This window comes from Equus asinus, chromosome 1, assembly GCF_041296235.1.
Source record: "Equus asinus isolate D_3611 breed Donkey chromosome 1, EquAss-T2T_v2, whole genome shotgun sequence".
NCBI classification, from domain to species: domain Eukaryota; kingdom Metazoa; phylum Chordata; class Mammalia; order Perissodactyla; family Equidae; genus Equus; species Equus asinus.
The window spans coordinates 192462717-192487091 of NC_091790.1; the positions used below are offsets into that span (position 1 = coordinate 192462717).

General features: G+C 36.4%; 1 protein-coding gene across 6 annotated transcripts in view; it reads left to right on the plus strand.

The window, feature by feature from the left end:
• Positions 1-24375, plus strand: part of UBN2 (ubinuclein 2) — an 86714-nt gene that overhangs the window by 21031 nt on the left and 41308 nt on the right. For 4 of the 6 annotated variants that reach the window (XR_011504827.1, XM_070514445.1, XM_014859260.3 and 1 more), the window contains exons 3-10: positions 3110-3211; positions 8051-8188; positions 8856-8959; positions 10855-11344; positions 15004-15074; positions 20336-20465; positions 23192-23310; positions 24033-24146. Coding sequence is in view for 5 of the 6 variants with exons in the window: in XM_070514445.1 (XP_070370546.1) it covers positions 3110-3211; positions 8051-8188; positions 8856-8959; positions 10855-11344; positions 15004-15074; positions 20336-20465; positions 23192-23310; positions 24033-24146 (1268 nt within the window). In the remaining variant the exon portion in view is untranslated. The remainder of the gene's footprint in view (positions 1-3109; positions 3212-8050; positions 8189-8855; positions 8960-10854; positions 11345-15003; positions 15075-20335; positions 20466-23191; positions 23311-24032; positions 24147-24375) is intronic. The other 2 variants (XM_070514432.1, XM_070514438.1) reach the window with 1 other exon arrangement.

Below are 24375 nucleotides of genomic sequence, written 5' to 3' on the forward strand. Positions count from 1 at the left end.
CAGCTGTGTTTGAGCAGTCCTATTTCTTCTCCGTCTTGCCAGAATTTAGAAAGTTTGTAATTTCATAGATGAAATTGGTATCTTACTTTAATTCCATCTCTGATTTATTAATTGCTCTTCATTGAGTTGTAATGCTGTCTTTTTCATGTTAAATTCTCCGATACTGGCCTAGGTTTTTGAACGTTACTGTTCATTTATCTGTTCTTATGTACCTGCCATATCTATTTTAACTCCCGTAACTTTAAATATGTTTAATATGTGACAGAGCTGGTCCTCTTCGTTAGTTTTTATCTCTAGATTTTTAGATTCTTCCTGGAGCTTGCTCTTTCTTTTGGGTGAAACACTCCCTCATGTATACTTAACTGCTTGTGTGTGACTTTTTCTCAATAGAATAACTCCTATCCTAGAAATAACTCTTTCCTTCCCTTGACTTCTGATTCTCACTGTAATTCTATAATCTAGTGTAAGGGTTCCAGTTTGCAGACCTGGTAAATGGAAAAAAATCAGGACTATTGTGTGTTGCATCTAAGCCCACACATATGTTGTGTGTATGTATGTATGCTGCACATGTGTCTGGCTGTATGTTTAAGATTGCCACATGGCATTTCTTGAGAACACACACGTTTTGTGTATATATGTGTGTGTGTGTGTGTTTATTTGGTGCATATGTGCCTGTGTATGTTTAAGGTTGCCAAGTGATATTTCTTGAGAAGGATTGTCCTTGTTCTGAGGTTGTGCCTTCAGTGGCCTTATTCAGCAAAATACTGTTGTTCCAGGAACCCCCTCAGATACCAAAATCTGAGGATGCTCCAGTCCCTTATATAAAATGGCACAAAGCACAGTGAATACACTTGGCCCTCCCTAACTGCGAGTTTCCACATCCTCTGATATGGAGGGCCAACTGTAAAAGGTTTGCCACCCAAGTGTTGTTCTCCAAAATGTTTTTGAAATTTACCTAACTTGTAAAATCCAAAAATCTGGGAAGCACTACTTTATCTAACACTGTAATGACTCTTTTGATGGTGATGATATACTAATAGTGTTACTTTGTCCACTGAAAGGGTACGGTGGAATCATAGCTTACAGGGGTTAGGTTTTGTTAACATTGGTTTGTAATACAAACATAGCAGTTAGTCAAAACTACTTTTGCAAATTACTTAGAAAGGGATGGCACCGTGTTGGAGACATCTCAGTAAGTCCAGCATAACCATTTTTCCCGTTGAACACTGAACGGATCACTGTTTCTTTGCATGGAAATAAAATGAAGCAGTTTGCTTTAAGGGATGTGTTGCACAAAACTCATCCATGTTGCACCATTAGAATCATACTTTGCATTGAGAGGGAATGCACTGTGAGAATTGAAACTGAATGAGATTCACATCCTGCATCTCATGCTTTCTGCAGGTGTTACTCTGGCTAAGTGGTGGCATGTCGGGAGGCAGAACCCTTAGCACCAATTGCTTTCCTCTTTCTGAGCATCCTCTCCCCATGCCTCACTCCTGCACCAAAAAAAGAATAAGGGTTGGGGAGGTGTTAGAAAGATGCTTAGAGAATATAGTTGAGGATCCGGCCTTGTGGCCGAGTGGTTAAATTCTCTCTCTCCACTTTGGCGGCCTGGGATTTCGCCAGTTTGGATCCTGGGCGGGGACATGGCACTGCTCATCAGGCCATGCTGAGGTGACATCCCACATGCCACAACTAGAAGGATCCACAACTGTAATATACAACTATGTACTGGTGGGATTTGGGGAGGGGGAAAAAAGAAGATTGGCAACGTTTTTTAGCTCAGGTGCCAATCTTAAAAAAAAAAAAAAACAAAATATAGTTGAATTTGAGTGAGTAAATGAATATCTAAAATGAGTCTTAGAGACTGAACTAAATACTTTTTTTAGTGGTGTCACAATATTAGCCTTCCTGCTCACTTAAACTACTTATAACAAGCTTATGTATATAGCCTTTAGAGTACATGTAACATTTTATACCTGAGATAAAATGAGTTCTTTATGCTGTAATCAGCCAGAGTTAGAAGGCTCTATGAAGTATGATGTGAATAATGGAATCTACACTACCTGGTTCTTTTTGTTTTTGTTTTGTTTAAAAAAAATTTTTTTTATTTAAAAAGAATTACAGGCTCACTAGAAGTTGCAAATATAATAGAGAGAAGTCCCTTGTACCGATCACCCAGTTTCTCCCAATGGTAATACCTTATGTAACTATAGTTATCAAAATAGGAAATTGACATTGGCACAATACAATTACCTAGCCTACAGACCCTATTCAGATTTCACCAGTTCTTACATGCACTCAGTTTTTATTTTCTTGTGTGTCTATGTGTATAATTCTATGACATTTTAAAAAGTAATTTTAAGAATAGTTTGGATTTACAGAAAAGTTGTGAAGATAATACAAAGAGTTCCTACATAATCCTCACCCACTCTCCCTATGATATCTTACATTTGTATAGTAGATTTGTTACAGCTAACAAAACAGCATTGGTATATTACTATTATTTAAACTCCACACTTTATCCAGATTTCACTAGTTTTCTCTTTTTTACTGCCTGGATCCCATCCAGGATACCACATCACATTTAGTCATTATGTCTCAGGCTTAGCTGGACGGTAACAGTTTTTCGAATTTTTCTTGTTTTGGATAATCTTGACAGCTTTGAGGAATACTGGTCAGTTATTTGTAGAATGTCCCTCAGTTTAGTTTGTCTGATGTTCTTCTCATGGTTAACCTATAACTGGGGTTATAGGCTTTTGAGAGGAAGACCACAAGGTAAAGTGACATTTTTATCACATCATATCAGGGGTACATGCGGTCAACGTGACTTATCACTGTTGATTTTGTCCTTGGTCACCTGGCTAAGGTAATGCTGGCCAGGTTTTTCAGTGTACAGTCACTTTGTCCCCTGCTTTTCATACACTACTCTTTTGGAGCAAGTCCCTAAGCACAAATTACATTCAAGGTCTGGGGGGACTTAAATTCAGCCTCCTAGAGTAGGGATTAGCTACAGAAATTATTTGGAATTCTTCTAACAGATATTTTTTAACTTTATGGAGATAGCATGAGTACTGAATCAGTCTAACATATCTGTTCTTTGCAGGGTGGGAAACCCCGTAAACACCGGAAGGATCGGCTACAAGATTTAATTGATATAGGTTTTGGCTATGATGAGACAGATCCATTTATTGATAACTCAGAGGCTGTGAGTAATGTTTCTCTAATATAGCAGCAATTTTTTGTCTGTTTGGGATAGTAGAAATCAGCGATAAAGTAACGAAACTAGTCATCGAATGTTTTTGCTAACTAATCCGCTATTGATGTACATCTGAATTTTTCCAGTTTTATGTGCTTACAGATAATTCAGCACCTATGTACCTTTCTTTGTGTAATGAGTAAATATGTATGTAAGATAGCATGCAAATATATGTGTAGGATAAATTTCTAGAAGTGGAATTTATTGATCCAAGGGTATTTATGTATTGAAATTTTATTGATACTTCCAAACTTGGGCAGGTGTATTTTCTTTGTTGGTGAGGAAGATTCACCGTGAGCTAACACCTGTTACCAATCTTCCTCTCTTTTTACTTGAGGAAGATTAGGCCTGAGCTAACATCTGTGTCAGTCTTTCTCCACTTTGTATGTGGGATGCCTCCACAGCATGGCTGACAAGTGGAGTAGGTCCATGCCTGGGATCCGAACCCACAGACCCAGCCTGCTGAATCAGAGTGTGAGGAACTTTAACCACTTGGCCACAAGGCCAGCCCCTGGGCAGGTGTATTTTGAAATGACTACCAGATAAGAACTGTGTGATCTTGAAGATTGGAGCTGCTGGTTGAAGTTAATCTGGCAGACATCTTTAAAGTTTACTTAATTTTTTATTGCTGCCAAGCCTTACTACAATGGCAGTGATTGAATGTCAGCTTTTATCACCAGTCTGTTTTGATCAAGCCCTGCAGCTTTTCCTCTGGACTCTTCTTTCTCTTATAAAAGGAAGAAGAACTTAGGAGAGCATTTAAGGACTGTGGCAGTCCATTGATCACACAGCAAATGAATGAGGACATGTGATACTTCGGGGCAGTTAAGGTGTATGTTTTTATATTATCTCAGTGTGCTAGAGTAATCTAAACCCTGGGATTATGATATCCTCTGCAGTGTGCAGTCGTCACTTAGGATATACAGAAAGTGACAGTATGGTGACTATTAGACTTACACAAATTTGTATGTCTTTTTCCTCTTGCTGTAGTGCTTGATTGTATAGATGCCGACAAGGCATGTAGTGGTAGGAGAGTGATAAGAAGGACTTCCAGCATGGGGCATGCTGGATACCCTGTCATACTCCTAAAATAACTCAGTTTTGGTGTTCTGACATAAACTAGTTTACCATATCAGACACCCTAGTCTGCAGAGGTAAAATATTGACAACGCCCATTGGGGTAGAGAGACCTTCCTGTTATTGAAAAGATTGTCAACCAGTAGATTAAGGCATGGGATGTTTTCAAGAGTCTTGACTCTAGTTGGAAACTTGAGTCAAAATTTCTGGATTCTAGACCTGACTCAGTTTCTCATTCACCATGTGACCAAGAGCAAGTCTTTTAGCATCGCCCAGTTTTCTCTGCTTTGACTATCTTGCCCAGTGGAATTACTCTGAGACTCAAGTAAGATAATGACATGCTGAAAAGCATAAAGCAAGTATAAAGCATTAGTATATATGTAAAGTATATTTTGAGTTCTAAATAATCCAAAAAGGAACTCAGCCATATATAAATGGACATTGCATGTACTCAGGCTTATATAAATAGCATTTTTAAAAATTAATAAACTTAATTTTTTTATAGCAGTTTTAAGTTCACAGCAAAATCAAGCAGAAGATACAGAGATTTCCTATATACTCTCTGCCCCTACACATGCCAACCTCCCTTATTATCAACATCTCCCAACCAGAGTGGCCCATTAGTTATAATCAATGAACCTACATTGACAGAGTCTCTAGTTTACCTTAGGGTTCTTTCTTGGTGTTGTACATTCTATGGGTTTTGACAAATATATAATGACATGTATCCACCATTATAGTATCATGCAGAACTGTTTCACTGCTCTAAAAAGTCTGTGTTCCACCTATTCATCCCTCGCTAACCCCTGGCAACCACTAATCTTTTTACTGTCTCCATAGTTTTGCTTTTTCTTGAATGTCATACAGTTGGAGTCATCCAGTATGTAGCCTGTCATAATTAGCATTTTTAATATCTCCTTTCGTAGCATTCAGAATATTAGAATAAAGTGTTTTTCAAACTGACTTTTGCAGCCCATAATTGGATTATATATCAATTTAGAGAGTGTGGCCAGCATTTTTAAAGAAAATGAAATAGAATAGGGGCTATCATAGTAAATCAGTGGTGGAGTATGTGATTTTTATTGTGTGTGTGTGTATGTGCACACTGGGTTTTGATGTGTAGTGTATTTTCCACTTGGGTTGTGGGGAAGAAAATTTCAAAGTCACTGCTTTAATAAGTAAGAATAAATTTTGTGTAAGTTGTATAAAAGTTGTACAGTTAGTTGCTGATATTTATAGGACAGGCTAGGTCTTTATTTTATAAGAGGAAATTGAACTAAAATACAAGTCATTCATTGACTTGCAAAAGAATTTTGTGTTGTTATCCTTAACAGATTGTTTGGTTCTTTTTATGAGATAATTCAGACATAAAACAATTATGATCTGACCAAATGATCTGTTCTTTTCATTCAGTGTACTGTTTGTGAGCTTTCCCTGTTCATGTATTATTTAGTAGAGACTGAAAATATTGTGGTTCTATTTAATTTTCAGAATCATGTACTACTTATTACTATAAATACGTGAAAATAAATGCTTTTGAAGATTATTTTTAGTCTCACATATATACTTCCAAACTTTAGAAGGATTGAAAGAAAATGTTTTTCTTTATTATTAATAAATAACCATACCAGGCACTTTTACTTAGGTCGTCTCTTTTAAATTTCACTAGAACTTTGTGAAGTAAGTAATATTGTCCTTGTTTTATAACCCCAAAATATTGATGTTAAGTGATTTATTGTGGGTCACAAAAGCTAGTCAGTGACAAAGGATCTGGATCCAGGCCTTCTGATTCTCAGGTTTAGTGCTCCGTTGCCTCTTAACGCATTCTGCTTAAAAGGCTAAATTAAATATGCCTAAAGAGTTTGTTCTCCTGGAGAGTGTTCTGAAAGAGAAAGCTCGGGAGAATACTGCAGAAGAAGACAGATGTGAGCACGTCCACAGTGCCCAGTAACCTGGTGGTGAGTGTGTTTCCCATGTGAGAAGCTGCTCGGTGTAGTGGGTGTGTTGGGAGTCAGCCAGTGACTGTGCTGTAAACTAGTACAATTACTCTGGCAGGGTTCCTAACCTCTCTGAATCTGGTTTTCACTTATCGAATGGGAATAATATTTGCCTTCCTTGCCTCACAAGGGTGTCAGGGGGACCAAATGAAATAATTTATATGAAGAAGCATTGCAAATTATTATTATTTAAAGGAGTATACAAGTATACGTAAGCAAAAAGTATAGGTGTATTTATCTTATCACAGTTACACATTAATACTACAAAGTCTTTTCACTCTGAATCCTTTTCTTCTCACGTCAGTCCTTTACTTGCAGGTAGTGCTGGACTCTTTCTGAAGGTCGTTCCTGTAGATCTTTAGAGGAGCTCATCAAGTGGAGCAACAAGAAAGGACTTCATTCCTTTTTTCTTTCTCACTTTCTTTTTGATTCAATATCATTAAACCAGACATTCTTTGTTTTTCCATTCCCCATGTAATTTAAAAGGATACAGGTTAAAATCACAAATTTTGTGCTTAGCCTTAATATTCTTAAAGTAACTAGTATGTTATGTATATTCCTTGCCTATGGCAAAGAATTTTCCTTAAAAATCTGACTTTCTTCAAGACTAATTATCTAATATGCAGAACCCATGAGTAGAGTTCTGGGGACCCCCGGTAGCAGATATCTTGCCTCTGTTAAATAGGTAGTTCCTTTTTTTCTTCCACTGTGAACACCTTCATTTAGTTGATTGACTTTCATTTAATGTTTGCTTTTTATCCATCTTCATCAGGTGAGATAATGATAAACTTTAAAATCCAGGTTTAGGGCCCCACCCTGTGGCCGAGTGGTTGAGTTTCCACACGCTCCATTTCAGCGGCCTGGGTTCATGGATTTGGATCCCGAGTGTGGACCTACTCCACTCACCAGTCATGCTGTGGAGGTGTCCCACAAACAAAAAAATAGAGGAAGGTTGGCACAGGTGTTAGCTCAGGGCTAATCTTCCTCAAGCAAAGAAAGAAGAGCATTGGCAACGGATGTTAGCTCAGGGCGAATCTTCCTCAGCAGGAAAAAAAAAAAAATCTGTTCTTAAAGGCATCAACTTTAAGTGAATCTAGGTCAGACCTTCAGTCTGATTTAGACAATTCCAGTCCCTTGCTCTAAGCAAAGTGCCTGGCTCATTATAGGCCCTCAGTGTATGCTTACTGAATTGAGCAATTCTTTTTCTGCTTCCCTTTAAAATACATATATGCTGTTTTTCTTTTAAATGTTTAAAAAATTCCCCCCTCCTTAAATGCTTAGAGCTAAGACAGAAGAAATAACTTTGTTCTTCTTTATAATCTCCTTATGAATAAAATTATATACTGATCTGGTGGGAAGTGAAAGTTAGTCTTTGGACGTTTAGTCATCTGTTTTACCTTGTTTCACTTTCTCATGAGAATCATTTGTCTTTAAGAATAGTAACAATGATCCTTAAATTTTTCTCATCAGATGATATATTTAGAATTTGCTTCATTATTCTAGAAGTTCCTTTCTTCGTAAATACTGAATGATCAGAGCTCATTTTTATTCCAGATATTCACTTTTTCTAAATGTATTCCATGAACTTCCTCATTGCAGTCAGTTTTGCAGTTAGGATTTAAGGAGGGTGCTGACATGGTGATTGAATTTCTTTGACATAGTTATAGAATTGAAGATGATAGGATATATCTGAAATCTTTTTTTTTTAATTTAGTATGACGAATTAGTTCCTGCTTCTCTAACAACAAAATATGGAGGCTTTTATATCAACACTGGCACTCTGCAGTTTCGCCAGGCTTCAGACACTGAAGAAGAAGATATTACAGACAACCAAAAGCACAAGCCACCCAAAGTGAGTTTATCCAATGTTGCAGCAGTAATGTGAGCGTTCAATTAATAGGATATACTTTTTGAATTTTACTTGTACCACGGCTGTGAATATAAGGAACAGTAAAATGCTAACCATTGTTTAATGAATCTATAGGTTATTTACATGCTTTAAAGTAAAATTATGTAGATATGGGGAAATTGATAAAGAATTATATTTTCTTTTAAAACTGCTCTCTCCCTATGTGGTCTAATAATCTACTGTTTCTGGGATAAGGTTAAGTTTCTAGGTTAACAACTTGGCATAGAAATGGCTGTTCATAGCAGTTATCTTTCCTAAGATGTAATTTGTAAGACAAATTCTATAGAATATATATATTGTATTTGGGAAATGGATAGAATGTTTTTAGATAAGTGTTTCTTGAAGTGTGATCCAGAATTTTCTTGAAGTGAATTGTACCAGTATCACCAAAATGTTTGTTACAAGGCCCTACCCCAGATAACTGAATCAAAACCAGGGGTGGGAGTGCTCATGGACCCTAAGAATCTGCATTTTTAACAAGATTTTTAATCTGCATTCTAATGCACACTGAAATTTGAGAAAAACCACTGCCCTGGATGCTGGATTGCTGACATCAGAGAGTAAAGCATTGATACTTAGATAAGTAGTGCATTCCTTTATCGTTGTTCAGATTCCCAAAATAAAAGAAGATGATATTGAGATGAAGAAGCGGAAGCGGAAAGAGGAAGGGGAAAAAGAGAAGAAACCAAGGAAAAAAGTACCCAAACAACTGGGGTATGTGAAATTAAACATAATAAGGGAACTAGTGTCATAGCATGACTAGCTCTCCTTTTAGAAAATGTATTTAGCATTAATTAATTCAGCTTAGCTGGGTCTAACTCAATACAGTATTTGTAAATATCAACGACCTATTAATTTATATTTTAATAATATATTTATTAATAAGTAGAAGGCTTTGACTTCCTAGAGACGTCGTGGTGTTTTAGATCAGATTTAGAAATTGGTTCATTAAGTATTTTGCTGATTACAACTTTTTGCCAACAGATCATTTTAATCTTTTTGTGCTAAAACTAAGCTTAGATGCTTAGGGATTGAGGATTGGCAGTAGTCTATGTGTAAACAGTTTATAGTTTATCTGTAAATGATTTATTGTCATTTTAATATAAAAAAAGTCATTTATTTTATTTAATTATTCTTAATGCTTGTGACTTTAGGTAGTGATATTGTTTCTAAAAACCACGTAGAATTTCTCAAAAGCCTTAAGTCCTAAGAATAAAATGTTTTTACCATGCAGTCCTAAAATTACCAATTGCCCCTACTTCTTTGGCTGTTTTTGCAGAACTAAGGGACAGAAACTTGTGAGAGACTGGATTTTCCTTCTCTCCTTAAGCAGGGGAGGTGCATCTGAATTTTGGGCTCTCAGTGTCCAAAATGTTGATGTAGGGAGGTATTTAACCTCCTAAGCATGAGATTATAGTGATCCTTGAGTCATTAAGAAGTTATTAAGAAAAAACATAAATATATTACTAGTGTTGTTTTAAATGTTTATTATTTACAAGTAAACTTCTTTGGGAACGAAAAGTATAAGTAATGCCTTTTATTGAATTTATCGTTTTCTCAAATGTATAACTTATTCATCCAGTAAATATTTATTAAGTACCTACATTACTCAGACACTGTTCTTGGTTTTGGTATATAATAGTAAATGAAACATGGGCCTGCCTTCAAGGTACTAATAATCTTTTAGGTTCTGTAGTGCACATAGAAGCATGTAAGCCATAGAATTTAGAAAAGATTTCTTAGAGAAAATGATAGCTAAACTGAGATCCTCTTTTCCCTATAGAGGGAGAAAGATGTTGTTGAAAATTACGTATCTATCTGATTGCCTGACACATTCCTAGAATAGAAAGTGAAAAATGATCAGAAGATAGTAGCAGATGGAATAGGGTCTAGATAGATGACATGGTGATGGATGAAGGCTCCCAGATGGATACAGAGGAGTTTGTATTTCTTTGGCAGTTTGTAGGACAGACCACCTGGGGTACTAGTTTGAACGTATACTATGTGGGCTTCTCTGGTTGTAAGGCAACTTTGTTTTCAGCAAATGTGCATTTCTTTACTTAGTTAACTCTTGAAGTAACTGTAGATGTGCTAAAGAATGTGAACACTCCAGAAAGAGTAAGTGGAACTTAGTGTACTGTAATAAACCTGAGCTACATTCAGTTGTGTTTCTTTCTTTTGACCTTATTCCTTTCATTTCTTCACTTTAATAGCCATTTGCCTAGATACCTTTCATAAGTGGCAATCCAGATGACGATGACGATGCTATTGTAACAGTATAATTTAAGGGGCCAGCCCCATGGCTAAGTGGTTAAGTTCATGCACTCCGCTTCGGTGGCCCAGGGTTTTCCTGGTTCAGATCCTGGGTGTGGACATTGCACTGCTCATCAAGCCATGCTGAGGCGGCGTCCCACGACCCACAACTAAAAATATATAGCTATGTAGCGGGGGGCTTTGGGGAGAGAAAGGAAAAATTAAAATCTTTAAAAAAAAAAAGTATAATAAGAAATTTGCTCTCCCACCTATCAGATGATTATTTTAATTCTGTGCCTGCTTATTTTTACCTTTAAAATCATACTTAGGCTAACTGATCACTTTTTTCTTCACAGAGTTGTGGCTCTAAATTCACACAAGTCTGAAAAAAAAAAGAAACGTTATAAGGATTCTCTTTCTCTAGCTGCCATGATACGAAAATTTCAGAAAGAGAAAGATGCATTAAAGAAGGAGTCTAACCCCAAAGTCCCGGTGAACTTAACAACCTCCTCTCTGAATAAACCCCCATCTGTGGCTGTAGCATTGGGAAATGATGTCTCGGACTTAAATCTGAACAATGCTGATCCAGACCTCCCCATTTTTGTTAGCACAAATGAACATGAACTGTTTCAGGAAGCTGAAAATGCCCTAGAGATGCTAGATGATTTCGACTTTGACAGATTACTGGATGCTGCTTCTGATGGTAGCCCCCTCTCTGAGTCAGGGGGAGAGAATGGAACCACCACCCAGCCAACCTACACCTCTCAGGTTATGCCCAAGGTGGTACCTACACTCCCAGAGGGTCTGCCTGTCCTTCTTGAAAAACGTATTGAAGACCTCCGTGTAGTAAGTGTAATAATTCTCTTGTTTTTCATTTGTTGCACAAACATAACAATAAATGCTTTTTCTAAGACAAAAACAATAACCCACAATCCTAACACCCATATAAACAACGACTTTTAATTTTGTATATTTCCTTTTAGCCATTGGCTATATGCGTAGACCTTTATTTTTATATACATAACTACAGTTATAACATGGATACAGTTGATTATTTTATTAATTTCACCTTATAAATATTTTTCTGCATAGGTTTTATAAATACAATTTTTACTGGCTTGTATAGTCATGTAAAGAAAATAGAGGGAACATAGAAGCAAATAGTAACATTGCAGTATACCTGAACTTGGTCCAAACTATGTTGACATCTGGTTATTTTCTAATCGATTTTACCAGCTAATCCTTTCCAGCTAATCAGCAGCTTTAGTAAGCATGCACACTGTGTTCCCACTGGGACAGACTTAGGAGTTGAGCTTTTAACATGTCACAGTAGATTTCTCTTCAGATTGACTTGGATTCATCATCTTTATTTCTTTAGCCGCAAATTAAGATAAATGTCATCACTCTTCTCCATTTAATCTCAGGGAGATATTTTGACTTAAAATATGCCAAACCTGGCTTAAAATGCCCTTTTTGATTACTTTAGCATGTTTATCTGAACCCATGCCATATTTTAGTCCTCTTTTTTTTCCTGATTACAAAAGTAAAACAATATAAAATGTATTTCATACTTAGGGAAGATTTCCCATAATCTGACATTCCTTACCCCCAGTAGAGATAACCACAATTAAACTACTGTTTATTTTTCTGGATTTTAATCCATGCATTTGCAAATATATTATTATGAAAAATAATTGTTAATGGGATTGTAATATATGGACTATTCTACAGCTTCTTTCTTGCAGGATTACAGTAATCCATTTAAATCAGATTTTAAAATTTATTAATTATCTCTATATTGCATTTATTTCTCTTAACTATTTCTAAATTTTGAACAAGGATTAGGGATTTATCTAATTTTTCCAGCAACTGGCCCATAGATTTTATCAATTCTATTTTTTTTTCTATTTTTGGTTCTTTAGTGTTTCTTCTGAGGTAGTGACTTACTAATTAGTTCCTCTATATTTTTACTTACTTTATTTTAATGTATTCATTAGTCCAAGACTTAGAGAAGTGTTGAAGTATCTTATTGCCAGTGTTTCGTAGATTGTAACTTTTGCTTACTGTGGTTTTTGCTTTGTTTATTTGTATGCATGGTGTTTGGCCCATGAGGTTCTTGATGGCTAGATCCTCCTTGTGACAATTGTCATTTGAAGGTGACCCTTTTTGTGCTATTAATGCTTTTCATGTTGAATTCAATTTTGTCTGATTTTACTGTAGACTGCTTTCTTTTTATTTATTTTTGTGTGGTATAGCCTTTTCCATCACTTAACTTCAACCTTTTTGAGTTCCTTTATTTTAGCTCTTTCTCCTATAGACAGGATATAAATGGAAATTTGTTTATTGACCTCATCTGAGTCTTTTTTCTTTTAAAAAATGATTTTATCTTTACTTAGAATTGTTATGATGATATAATTGATTTTTATTTTCATTTTTTTATGTTGTTTTATTCCTCCCTCCCCCTCCTTTCTTTTTATTCTTTTGCTATTTTCTGTGCTTATTTTTGAAAAGTATACAATCTGTAGTTTTATTAATCGAATAGGTTTTTTATTTAATCTTCTCTACCACTCTATATGCAAAGTGTAGGGATTGTTTCCTTTTTATGGTTAAGAAGCTTAAGTGGAGGTAAAGAGCTTGCTCAAGTCTTCACACTAGTAAGTGGGGGAGCCAGAATTTGAACACAAGGGTTCATCTGACTCCAAGTATGTGCTTTTTGTTGTCCCAAGTTGTCCATCCCTAATATCTTTCACTTCTTATAGGTTTTAAAAAGGAGTTAATGATGCGATCCAGGTTTTTCAAGATTTAATTAATAATAATAGCTAGTATTTATTTAGCAAAACCGTATACTGTGCATTAAGTGCAGTGCTACCCTGTCTCATGTGTCACGGCCCCGTTTACCTCCCACTCAGGAGACAGTGCCCTGACTGGGTGTAGTGTATTTTACATACTGTGTAGACTGTCGTCCAACAAACATGTGAGGTAGGTAATATTTTTCTATTTAATAGATGAGGAAACTAAGGTTCAGAAGGTTAAGTGGTTTGCCCAAGACCACGTAATTTTTAAGTAGCTGATGCAGGATTTAAAGCCAGGACCATCGAACTCCATAGCTTGCACTCTGTCTGCTGTGTTTTATGCCATTCATTCTCACTTAATAAACAAAATTGGTTAGTAATGAGTGTGGTTGAGTCTTGTGAAAAGCTCTGTCATATCTCACATACTAAAAACCATCCTCTCTCTCTATAGTAGCCATGCCAGGATTAGTATAACTGCTTCCTGATCCTCAGTAGGAAATTATCAATAAGATTCGTTTCACTTACTGCTATCTATGCATTCGTCATATTTTTTCTTTAAAATATGAGGTAGTGTTTTTTCTTCGGGAGTTAAGAATTCATCCTCGGGTAAAATACTCGTCTGTCTGACGAGGAGTTTCTTCTTGTTGCTCTTTTCTCACTTTGTAACATTCTTCCACTGTTCAACCTCTTGACTTTTTTTGATTCTCTTTCTTAAAATTTAGTTTTCATTCTGGTTTTCTTCCTGCATTTCTGTCCTCTACATACCCAGTCTTTGTCCTTCCTAAGAAGTGCTGAGGCACGTCGCAGAAATTTTCCTCTTCTGTTTGCAGTCTATAAAATTGCCGAATAACTTGGTAGATTGACAGTCACTGTATGCCTTGCTCAGATTATTGGGTCAAGCCTCTTGTTGTTTTACATCTCGTGGCTCTTAAGATAAAGTGTATCTTTTGTGATTTCCCCAGTAAATTTTGCTTATGGTAGTGTCTTGGTTTGTATACTCTTTGTTTCTGGTCATGTGGTTAACGCCATAAACATAATGATGAAAATATTATCCTTAAGCTCATTGAATTAACTTTTGCCTATCCCTTGATAATAACCTTGGCTAATATTTTTAGAACCCAGACCGGCTGCAGTAAGCTGAGGATCTTTGTACAGGGGGGCCGTGTTGCACAGTGAAGTCAGGAAGCTTCTAGTCTGAGTCCTGATCTACCACTTAGTAGCAGCGTGACTTGGGGGCAAACCGTGTAACCTCTGTAAGATTTAGGTTCCTTGTTTATAAAATGGGGGCTATGATATCAATGTTATTGGCTGTTATGAGGATTAAATATGGTAATGAGTATAAAATACAGAGTGTCAGACACATTTTAGACAATAATGTCTGTAGAAAGTGAGACATCTGCTTTCTCTTATCTTGGAGATCACAGCAAGAATTAAGAAACAAACCTACAGATAGTCAAATGCATAGGACACCAAAGCAGTGAAAAGTCTTGTGTGTATAATTTTGTGAATTTAGGAAGATTGAGAAAAGTTAAATATAGACATGATAGGAAAGAATGGTATGTATGTAAATTTTGTTTCAGCCTCCTAATGCTGGGTACAGAGGATACAAAGTGGAGTAAATCTTAGCCTCACCCTCAAGGAGCTTAGTCTTTAGTAAATAGATATGGAAACAATGTGTTTGAGAGTTATATTGACAATCTTATGTTTCTCTAGGCTGCCAAACTTTTTGATGAAGAAGGAAGGAAAAAATTCTTTACACAGGATATGAATAATATTCTTCTGGAGTAAGTAATTTTCTTCTTTGATTAAAAAACCTTAAAAATTATTTACACCTTAAGAATTCATTTAAAAATAGAGTAGGCCATTGAGATACAGATGCTGAGTGGTTGGCTAGTCTCATGCATTAGCTCTTCCCTTTCTGCCTTACAGCTTGTATGGTAACATTTGTTTCTCAGCAAAATTATGTTTTTGCATATATTGTTTCTCTAGGACTCCTTATGATAATCAAAACTTCTAGGGTTATAATTGCCAGAGCAAGCGACTACTGTACAGGTTGAATATTATTCTAGATTTAAATGTATTTTTTGTCACCTTATATGAAAATACCTTCCTGAGTGTTTATATTAAATTTGGTATAATTTTACATCTACTTTTCAGACTTAGGAAAAATAATTCCACTGATATCTAGTGAAGTTAATTCTAATTCATACAAGCATTTATAGCCAAATGGAAAGTATGGTTTGATGAAGGAATCGTGGTTGTAGGGTGATGGAGGCCATTGTGGAGGCGACAGAAGTTAGTTTGGGAAGGAGAGGATGTAGGCTGATATTGTATGATATAGATTGTATTTAAATTAGTGATAATTTTCACTCTAGAGTTTGATACTAATGGAGCTGCAGGCTCTGAGATTGTGGTCAAATAAGTTGTACTTATAAAACCGATTGGCTTATAAATTTTGCCTTTAGCTACAGAAATTGAGTATGTAATTGACTGCAAGCAGAACTAGGCAAAAAAGAAGTAATCCTGGGGAAAGCAGCAAATTTTACTCCTCTCTGATGAAAATAATGTATGCCTACTCTTGGGGGTTCAGTGGGATCATATAGAAAGAAACAGGGAAGCAATGTTTCTAATACTGTGATTCCTGTCTTTTAAATATATAATGGAGATAGTTTCTCATGAGATATAAGGGTAGATTGGTTTGTTGGTTCCGGTAACTATTTTAATTAATTGCAATCTCTCATTATCCTGGAGTACTTAAAAAATGTTTTTAATCCTGATGGACTTATGAAACATATAACCTAGTGTACTGCTGGTGTGGGTGACAGGAATTTCTTGTTCCCATTCTTTGTTTTAGCCAGGGATTTTCAGATTGATTCTGTCTGCCTGAAAGCAAGGCAAATGCTTCCTGTCTGTGCCAGTTCCTTTTACCTACCTCCCTTTTCAGCCCCAGATTCAATAAACAGTGTAACCATTACTCGCCAGAGCTGTCCCAGATTCCATAATCAGGGATCTGACTAGCTCATCTTTTTCTTTCCATTTGAGAGCCCTGAGTATACTAGATCAGGTCCTTCTTCTGTGATGAAGACAATTCTTTTTTATTTTACTCTACTGTAAGCGGAAACAAATGTTTCTCTCCTGGGAGAATCAAAAGACCATCCTTGAGAAGTAACATCTCAAATAAGCAGAATATTACTATTCCATTAACAGGCTTCTCTATTAGTTCCTCCCGTGTCTATATCAAAACAAATCCTCTAGTTTTTTGGAGCCCATATACTTTTTATTTCATAGAGTGTATGCCTGCAATTCTGCAGGCCCTAGTCTTCAGAGTTGAATTATACCCTTTTAGTCACTTTCTTATGCCCGCCGGTCTGTTTTTCCACTTTCCTAAGCAAACATCCCTTATTTCTCTAGACTGAGTTGATCTTTTAAGGGCATATGGTACATGATTGTTTAGGGTAGTGATTCCCATGAAGTTATCTGAGTGTGTTGGCCCTGCCTCACCATTGCTTCCATATGCTGGGGAGAAAAAGAGGTGAGTTTGTTTGAATAGGAAGCCTTTGTTCTTTTTGCCTAATTTAATTTGATTTGGATTAACAAATATATAACATGCTGATTTGATCTCCTCCCCTATTTTCTTTTTTACCTCAAGCAGACATTGCTCATAAAATCTTGACACTCTTTGCCTGTGATCCCAATTCAACCTGACAGTTGAGCCAGCTCATCAAATGCTCTAGGCAGGTACTACCAGTCCTGCTGGACACTTGCAGTGAGACCTGTCTGCCATCTCATTGTTAGATGCTCTTTTAAGAAGCTCATGAATGAGTAGTGGCTTTTGAATCTCAATATGAATGGATTTATCAATTGGTCTGTCTGTCTCTTTCTCTCTCTCTCTGAAATAAAGGAAGGTTACCAAGTGATCTATGCCACTGCTTTTCCTTACTCTCTTGAGGGGTTACTTTGCAGTTGGAAAAATCCCAAACAATTTTTCAACCACATCTCTAACCTGTTCCTCATTGGGCCTTCTTTAGGTAACACTCACACCAGCCCATCTGAGTAAAGTACTGTTCGAGGACAAGACAGACGAATATCCCTCTTGTCTATTTCCAGTTAACACATCAACAGGCTTTTGAATTCTTACTATAAGATAAGAGCTATTTTGGATTTTGAGTTTGGATTATTGCTCCAAGTCTTTCTTCAGTTTGTAGTTTTCAGTGGTTGGTGGGATAATCTGGAATACTTGAGGAAAAATTCAGTAGATCCCAGAATTCATTTGTACTTAATTAGTGAGAGCTTTTCTTTTATCAATATTTTTAACTGATTGAATAAAGAAAGTATATTCTGTTTAAAGAGAGGGAATTGCTGGTTAGGAAGATATGTCATACATCTACTATGGGAAAATTATATTTCGAGAATTTTTTGTGAAAATACCATAGTATAGGGATCACTAAATTTTCCTGAGAAGAATCTTGTATACAAAGGTGGCCATTGCTTCAGCTCTGGATTCCCATGTTGCATTTCTTTGAAGCTTCTCCAGAGGCAAATGAGAGCTTTGGATAGATAGGGGTATAAAGGTGGATTTCCACCCTATTGACTCACAAAACCTGATGTTCGTTCTCTAACGCATTAACAGCACATGGTCCCAGTATATTTTCATCCATTTAGAGCCTGTAGTGATCTCATGCTCATAATTTATTATCAGAGGTTTGAGGCCCATCGTAGTAACTTTAATGCATGGATATCTGCTTTTGGGATAGATTTCAGTTAAAGAAGGGAAAGGAACCTGGTGGAGAGAAGGGGACGGAGTTCAAGGTTTACCATTTCAGGAGACCTTTATTTCTCTGTGAAATAAATGTGAAAATAATGAAATTCAAACTTTTATTGCCATGTGTTTTTAGTTGTCCCCAGATACTTCTTAGACCTTAGAAGGTTGGAATTCTTAATGAGAAAAAAAATATTAAAGTAGATGTGTGAGGAATGCGTGCTTAAAATATACTGTTGTCAGAGGGGCTGGCCCAGTTGCATAGTAGTTAAGTTCACATGTTCTGCTTTGGCGGCCCAGGGGTCACAGGTTCAGATCCCAGCTGCGGACCTACACACTGCTCATCAAGCCATGCTGTGATGGCATCCCACGTACAAAATAGAGGAACATGGGCACAAATGTCAGCTCAGCAACAATCTTCCTCAAGTGAAAAAAGAAGAGGCAGGTTGACAACAGATGTTAGCTCAGCGACAATCTTCCTCACCCAAAAAAAAAATAGATATATGTGTGTGTGTGTTTACTGCTTTCAGGTAGGAATTTGTGTATATTTGTGAGAGAATTAACCCTAGTAACTTCTAGGGTTAATACGTTTCTCTGATTTTGACCTAATATTACTGGCTTAGGAACGCTTCTTGTTTCTGAGTTACCCCCTCTTTGGAAACCACTGATTTTTATATGTAGGTCATTGAGTCAATTTATTCTTACTTGAGATCTCTTACTGCTTGGAGTTTCTATTTTGTTTTCAGCCTCAACAAACCTTTAATAACAGGGCAAGCCTAGAAAGCCTCCTCTCCAGAGTCTAGACTTTTAACAAAGATCACACATAGTGCTATTTAGCCAAGTGCTTTTACACAGAACTCATGACCATAGTAATTGTTTTCCATATGAACCTCTGCATTTGATCCTCTGGCTCTTATAAGTCTTAAACCTCTTTCCATTTTTTTAATTTTGTTTGGCTTCTCTAAGACCAAGAATTTTCTATTGCCAATCCTAAGGAGCATAGTTTTCTACATTTCATTGTTTCTGAGATTACAATATATCTTATAAGTGATGGATACATTTCATATGGCAGGGTTTCTTTTCTTCCCCCACACTGTTAATTGAATCCTTGGACGCATCTTATATTTGTGAGAAATGTTGATTAAGTCTATCTGCACCTTCTCCCGTAATAGAATGTAGGATTTGGACGTAGTTTTTTGCCAAGAGCCCGTTTTGGTCGTGGCCTTCAAATTAACATCTGTTCTCAGCTTTCTACAGTTAACAGCTGCCAGCTACAGTGTCTTTCACTGTGAAAGAAACCTCAATTATTTATTAGTAGGCTTGTCCTGCTAAGAATATGGTGACTGCTACAATCTCTTCTCCTTTTTTTTAAAAAAATAGCTATTAGGCTAAATACCCATTTAACAACTTGTTTTCTTTCTGAAAACCTAATTTATAAGTGGAAGCAGGAACTGGAGAATTGGAATAAATTTAACAAAACTATTAAATATCTAGTTTGTACAATGCAGGCACAATAAGGGAAAGAAAGATGGATAAAACAGTATATATGTTTTAGAAGCTGAAGAGCTTTACCTCTTCTGAATGTTTGATTTTTACACACACACCTCTAAGGAAAAAAAGTACTCTAGAACTCGTTGAAACTATGTGACTCTGTAGTGTAGCAATTTCAGGGGGGTGAGGAGGAGTATAAGCTCTCTTTGAGGAAAACAAGCTTTTGGTTAATAATGAAGTGTCTTTGCTTTATCCAAAAATGTAGACTTTTCCTGTTATCAGAAGATTGTTTTGCCAGCTTGCTGGGCCGGCCTGGTGGCATAGTGGTTAAGTTCAAGCACTCCACTTTGGTGGCCTGGGGTTCACAAGTTTGGATGCCAGGTGTGGATCTACACATCGTTGGTCAAGCCATGCCATGGCAGCGTCCCACATACAAAATAGAGGAAGATTGGCACAGGTGTAAGTTCAGTGACAGTCTTCCTCAAGCAAAAAGAGGAAGGTTGGCAATAGGTGCTAGCTCATGGCCAATCTTCCTCAGGAAAAAAGAAAAGAAAAGAAAGAAAACAACTCAGTTTGCTTATAGTTCTATAAATTCTACTCTTAATCTAGACTCATCCGAATTTTCTGTAGCATTACTATTTGTTGATGAGGTTTTTTTTTCTCTTGAAAAATACCATCTAGGAAATTGTGGAAAGATAAAATGTGAAAAGAATCACTGCCTTTGCCTCCTTGCTTGTGTGTTGCTACCTAAAGGAAATTCTATTCTATTTATTTGATGATGTTGTTTTTGGTCAGCATTGAGTTACAGCTGCAGGAACTAGGCCCCGTCATTCGTAGTGGTGTCTACTCCCATCTTGAAGCTTTTGTGCCATGCAATAAAGAAACACTGGTAAAACGTCTAAAGAAGTTACATCTCAATGTCCAGGTAAGAGGATGAGCAATAATATCTACATCTGGGGTTTTATAACCTGTAAAGGGACTGGTTTCTGTGTGGGGCTTTTGTGTATTAATTGCTTTATAGTCATACTGTGTGTATTTAACAACCATAAGAGGTTATTAAAGGCACGTTGGATCTCCTGAAAAAAAATTACTTTTCAACGGTTGGTAAGTTTAGATAAGAAATAATGTTTTCTAAGGCATAGATTCTTGGACTGGTAAATTAACCTCAGTTCCACAGCTGAAACAACTTTGCCCTCAACAAATAATCTGACATATTTATAATTTACTTTTCATATTCCTGAAATGAATCTATACAGATATGCTCACACTGACATTATGAAGACAAATGGACAGAATCTCAGGATTGCATGTAAACTTAAAAATTATTTATCGTCCATGTTTTGCTAGATTCTCCTCAAGTACAGTGCACTAAGTGATTGTTTAAGTTTAATGCTTCTGGTGGTCAGAGACTTATTTCATTACACTGTCAGAAAGTTGAGCCAAATCCAAGTGCTTTCCACCCCGTTGGTGTTAATTCTACCTTTGAGTGTATTCACGACTCTAATTTTGTCCACTTCTTGGCTGTCATATTTTTGAACGCATTTATTACGTTCCCTTCTTTACTTCACATAAGATTCATGTTTTCAGTACCGTCACTGTCCTGATTACTCTTCCCTTAATCATTTGACTATATATTTTAAAAATATTTATGACTTGCAAGTAATGGAAAATAACTTGAATGCAGTTTAAGACTCAAAAAGGACATTTTTTTCTAGGAGTAAAGGTATTTTACAGAATTAAGGGAAAGAGTGCAGCCAGGAAGGGATGGGAACTGATAATTTGGATTAACTATTTCTCTCTACCTCTCTCCCCTTGTCTCATTTTTATCCTTTTATGCACATCTGTAGGTAAGATTACTTTATTCCCAAGGTTTTATATTACAGAAAAGCCACACACAGAGACTAATTCAGCTCTCTCATCCCAATCCAAATTCTTGGGACAAAAATCTGATTATACTATCTTGGATCAATCTAAACTATTTCTGGCCAAGGGATGGGAGTCACAGAGCACAGTATGGCTATCCAGGGCTCCCCAGGGTGCGGATGGGGAATAACACCGTAATGGGAGTGATCTGACCGGCATAGAATTCTTTATTATAGGTCCTATACTTCTGTTAATAAAATATTTCTTTTGAATTGAGAAACTATAGTTCTTTATCAATTCAAAGTGAATTAATGAACAAATGAAACTTTTTTGAGGTCTCAGATTTTGTGCCTATTCCTGGCACCTTCAGACATGGACAGTTGGAGCTTACTGCCTTAAGTTCAAATGACAGAAATGAGTACCAGTTAAAAAAGAACTAGAAGTAGGAAAACAACTTTCTGCACATTATAAAATATTTTTTAAGGAAGATTTCAGGTTTGATGTTTGAAGTTATTTAATATCCTTAGTGGCTGCAGAAGAAACACATTGATCTTACCCTTGCTTTTCTTTGTATGGTTTTGTCACGTACATTTTTATTCCTAAACATTATGTTGTTTGGTTTTGCATGTTTTTGAGCTTCATACTGTCCATTTTCTTCTGCAGCTTGCTTTTTTACACTCAGCATTATATACCTCAGGTTTATCTGTGTCTTTACATGTAGTGGAAATCCATTCATTTTTTCCTGCTGTGTACAGTGTTCCATTGTATAAATATATCCCAATTAATTTATTCATTTTACTGTTGATGGATATTTGGGTTGTTCTCAGGTAGATAGTCTTAGCTACATAATTCTTAAAAAGTGATCAGCCAAAACCATGACACTGGATGTTCACATTTTTTAAAATGGAATTTTATAGCAGACACTATCTTATGTGCAATAATATTTATTAGTTGGTATGCATGAAATAGAAAAAATCCTTATTAGTAGTAATATTTGTGTTCTGTTTTTATTAACAAAATAAATGTTTTAATTTGTAAAACACATACCTGCTATAACTTGATAATTGCATTCCTAAAAATCCTCTCCTTACCAAAAATCACATTTTAAAAACAGTTGTGCCAGTGAAGAAAAGCAAAGTCTTATAATATTTCTGTACCTCTGACGGTAATAAAAGTATGTTTTAAATAGTTACATATATATTTTGTTAACTTGCAAGATGAAAATAATAAATTGGTTGGTTAAAGCGGTCAGATGCAAACCTGCTTGCTTTTCTTTTTGCTCTAAACCCACATGGATAAGAGTCTCCCAGTTTCCTCTTTCACTTTGGCCTTGATTGTGCATTTTTGCTCGCAGCGTAAGCCACAATTACTAACGATAAACGAGAGAACAGGATGCCACATCCTTTTAGTAGTCACCCAAACTAAATCATGTGCAATGTAGCTTTTGTTCTCGAATCATTTGTATTACAGTTAAAGTATCCGTATAATTTATTGGCCAAACATAGGGCGTTTTTAAGATTATAAAGGAGCATCATGAATAATCATGCTGGGTCAACACGCAAAAACAGGGCCTCTCCTTAGCTACCTGGGAAGTATAGTCATCCTAACTTTATATCCAATGTGCATTATGAAAAGTCAGTGTTAGAGAAGAAATGTCTGTGTTTAAATATGTTAACACTTCACATCTATAATCAATATCTAAAACAAATTTCATCATTTTGAGGATCTACTTGCAAAATAAGTTTTGTAAATATCTTTGAAAAAACTTTAGTATGTTTTTTTCCTCAGGATGATCGTTTAAGAGAACCTCTGCAAAAACTGAAACTGGCTGTTAGCAATGTCATGCCTGAACAGCTATTCAAATACCAGGAGGACTGCCAGGCTCGTAGTCAAGCTAAGTGTGCCAAGTATGTACCTCTTCTGTTTGGACTGGCTTTTGCATTTGAGAAATAATTTTAGCTGTTAGGGATTGGTCTTAAGTGGACTTCATCACCAAGTAGAAATTCACATATACCCCTGAAATGGTGTAACTGAATATTTTCTAAATGATACGTCACTTCCCACTCAATTGCTTTGGTGTCAAGGGCACAAGGCCTATTGATTTAGTGATAGATGTGATCAAAGCAAGAGCTAACCTTGGTCAGACATTTCACATGTTTGTGGGACACAAATATTTTCTAAGCTAAAAGATTTGTTCATGCCTTTATAATATAGTTTGGCGACTTTATTTGCCAAACCACTTTATAATGCACTTCAAATTCAAAGTATTATGTGGGAAGGTAGATTCTCTATTTACTGTGTATTTTTTTCTTTTTGTTTTTGTTTTTCTTTTTCTTTTTTGCTGAGGAAGATTCACCCTGAGCTAACGTTTGTTGCCAGTCTTCCGCTTGTTGTACGTGAGCTGCTGCATGGCCACTCACTGACAGATGTGTGGTCTAAGTCTGCACCTGGGGACCGAACCCGGCTGGCAAAGCGAAGCACGCTGATCTTAACCACTAGGGCACCAGGGCTGGCCCTACCCTGTCTTTTGAGTTAACATTCATTTAAGCAATTCAGCAAATGCCTATGGAACATATTATAGGTAATGTTGGGTTAAAACTTTACTTCATAAAATGTTTTTCGTTTTTAGGTTGCAGACAGATGAAGAACGAGAAAAAAATGGATCCGAGGAAGATGATGATGAGAAACCAGGCAAACGTGTCATAGGACCAAGAAAGAAATTCCACTGGGATGACACTATTAGGTAAGGTTTAACCAAAGCCTTCACTTTTAACCAAATAGATAATGCGGAAGTAAGGTTTCTCATAAAAAGAATCCACATTAAATGGAAGACTAGAATGGAAGCAAGCAAGTACTAGTGTGTAGGAAAAGTTCATTCAAGAGAAGATTGGGGGCTGGCCCTGTGGCCGAGTGGTTAAGTTTGTGCACTCTGCTTCGGTGGCCCAGGGTTTTGCTGGTTCGGATCCTGGGCG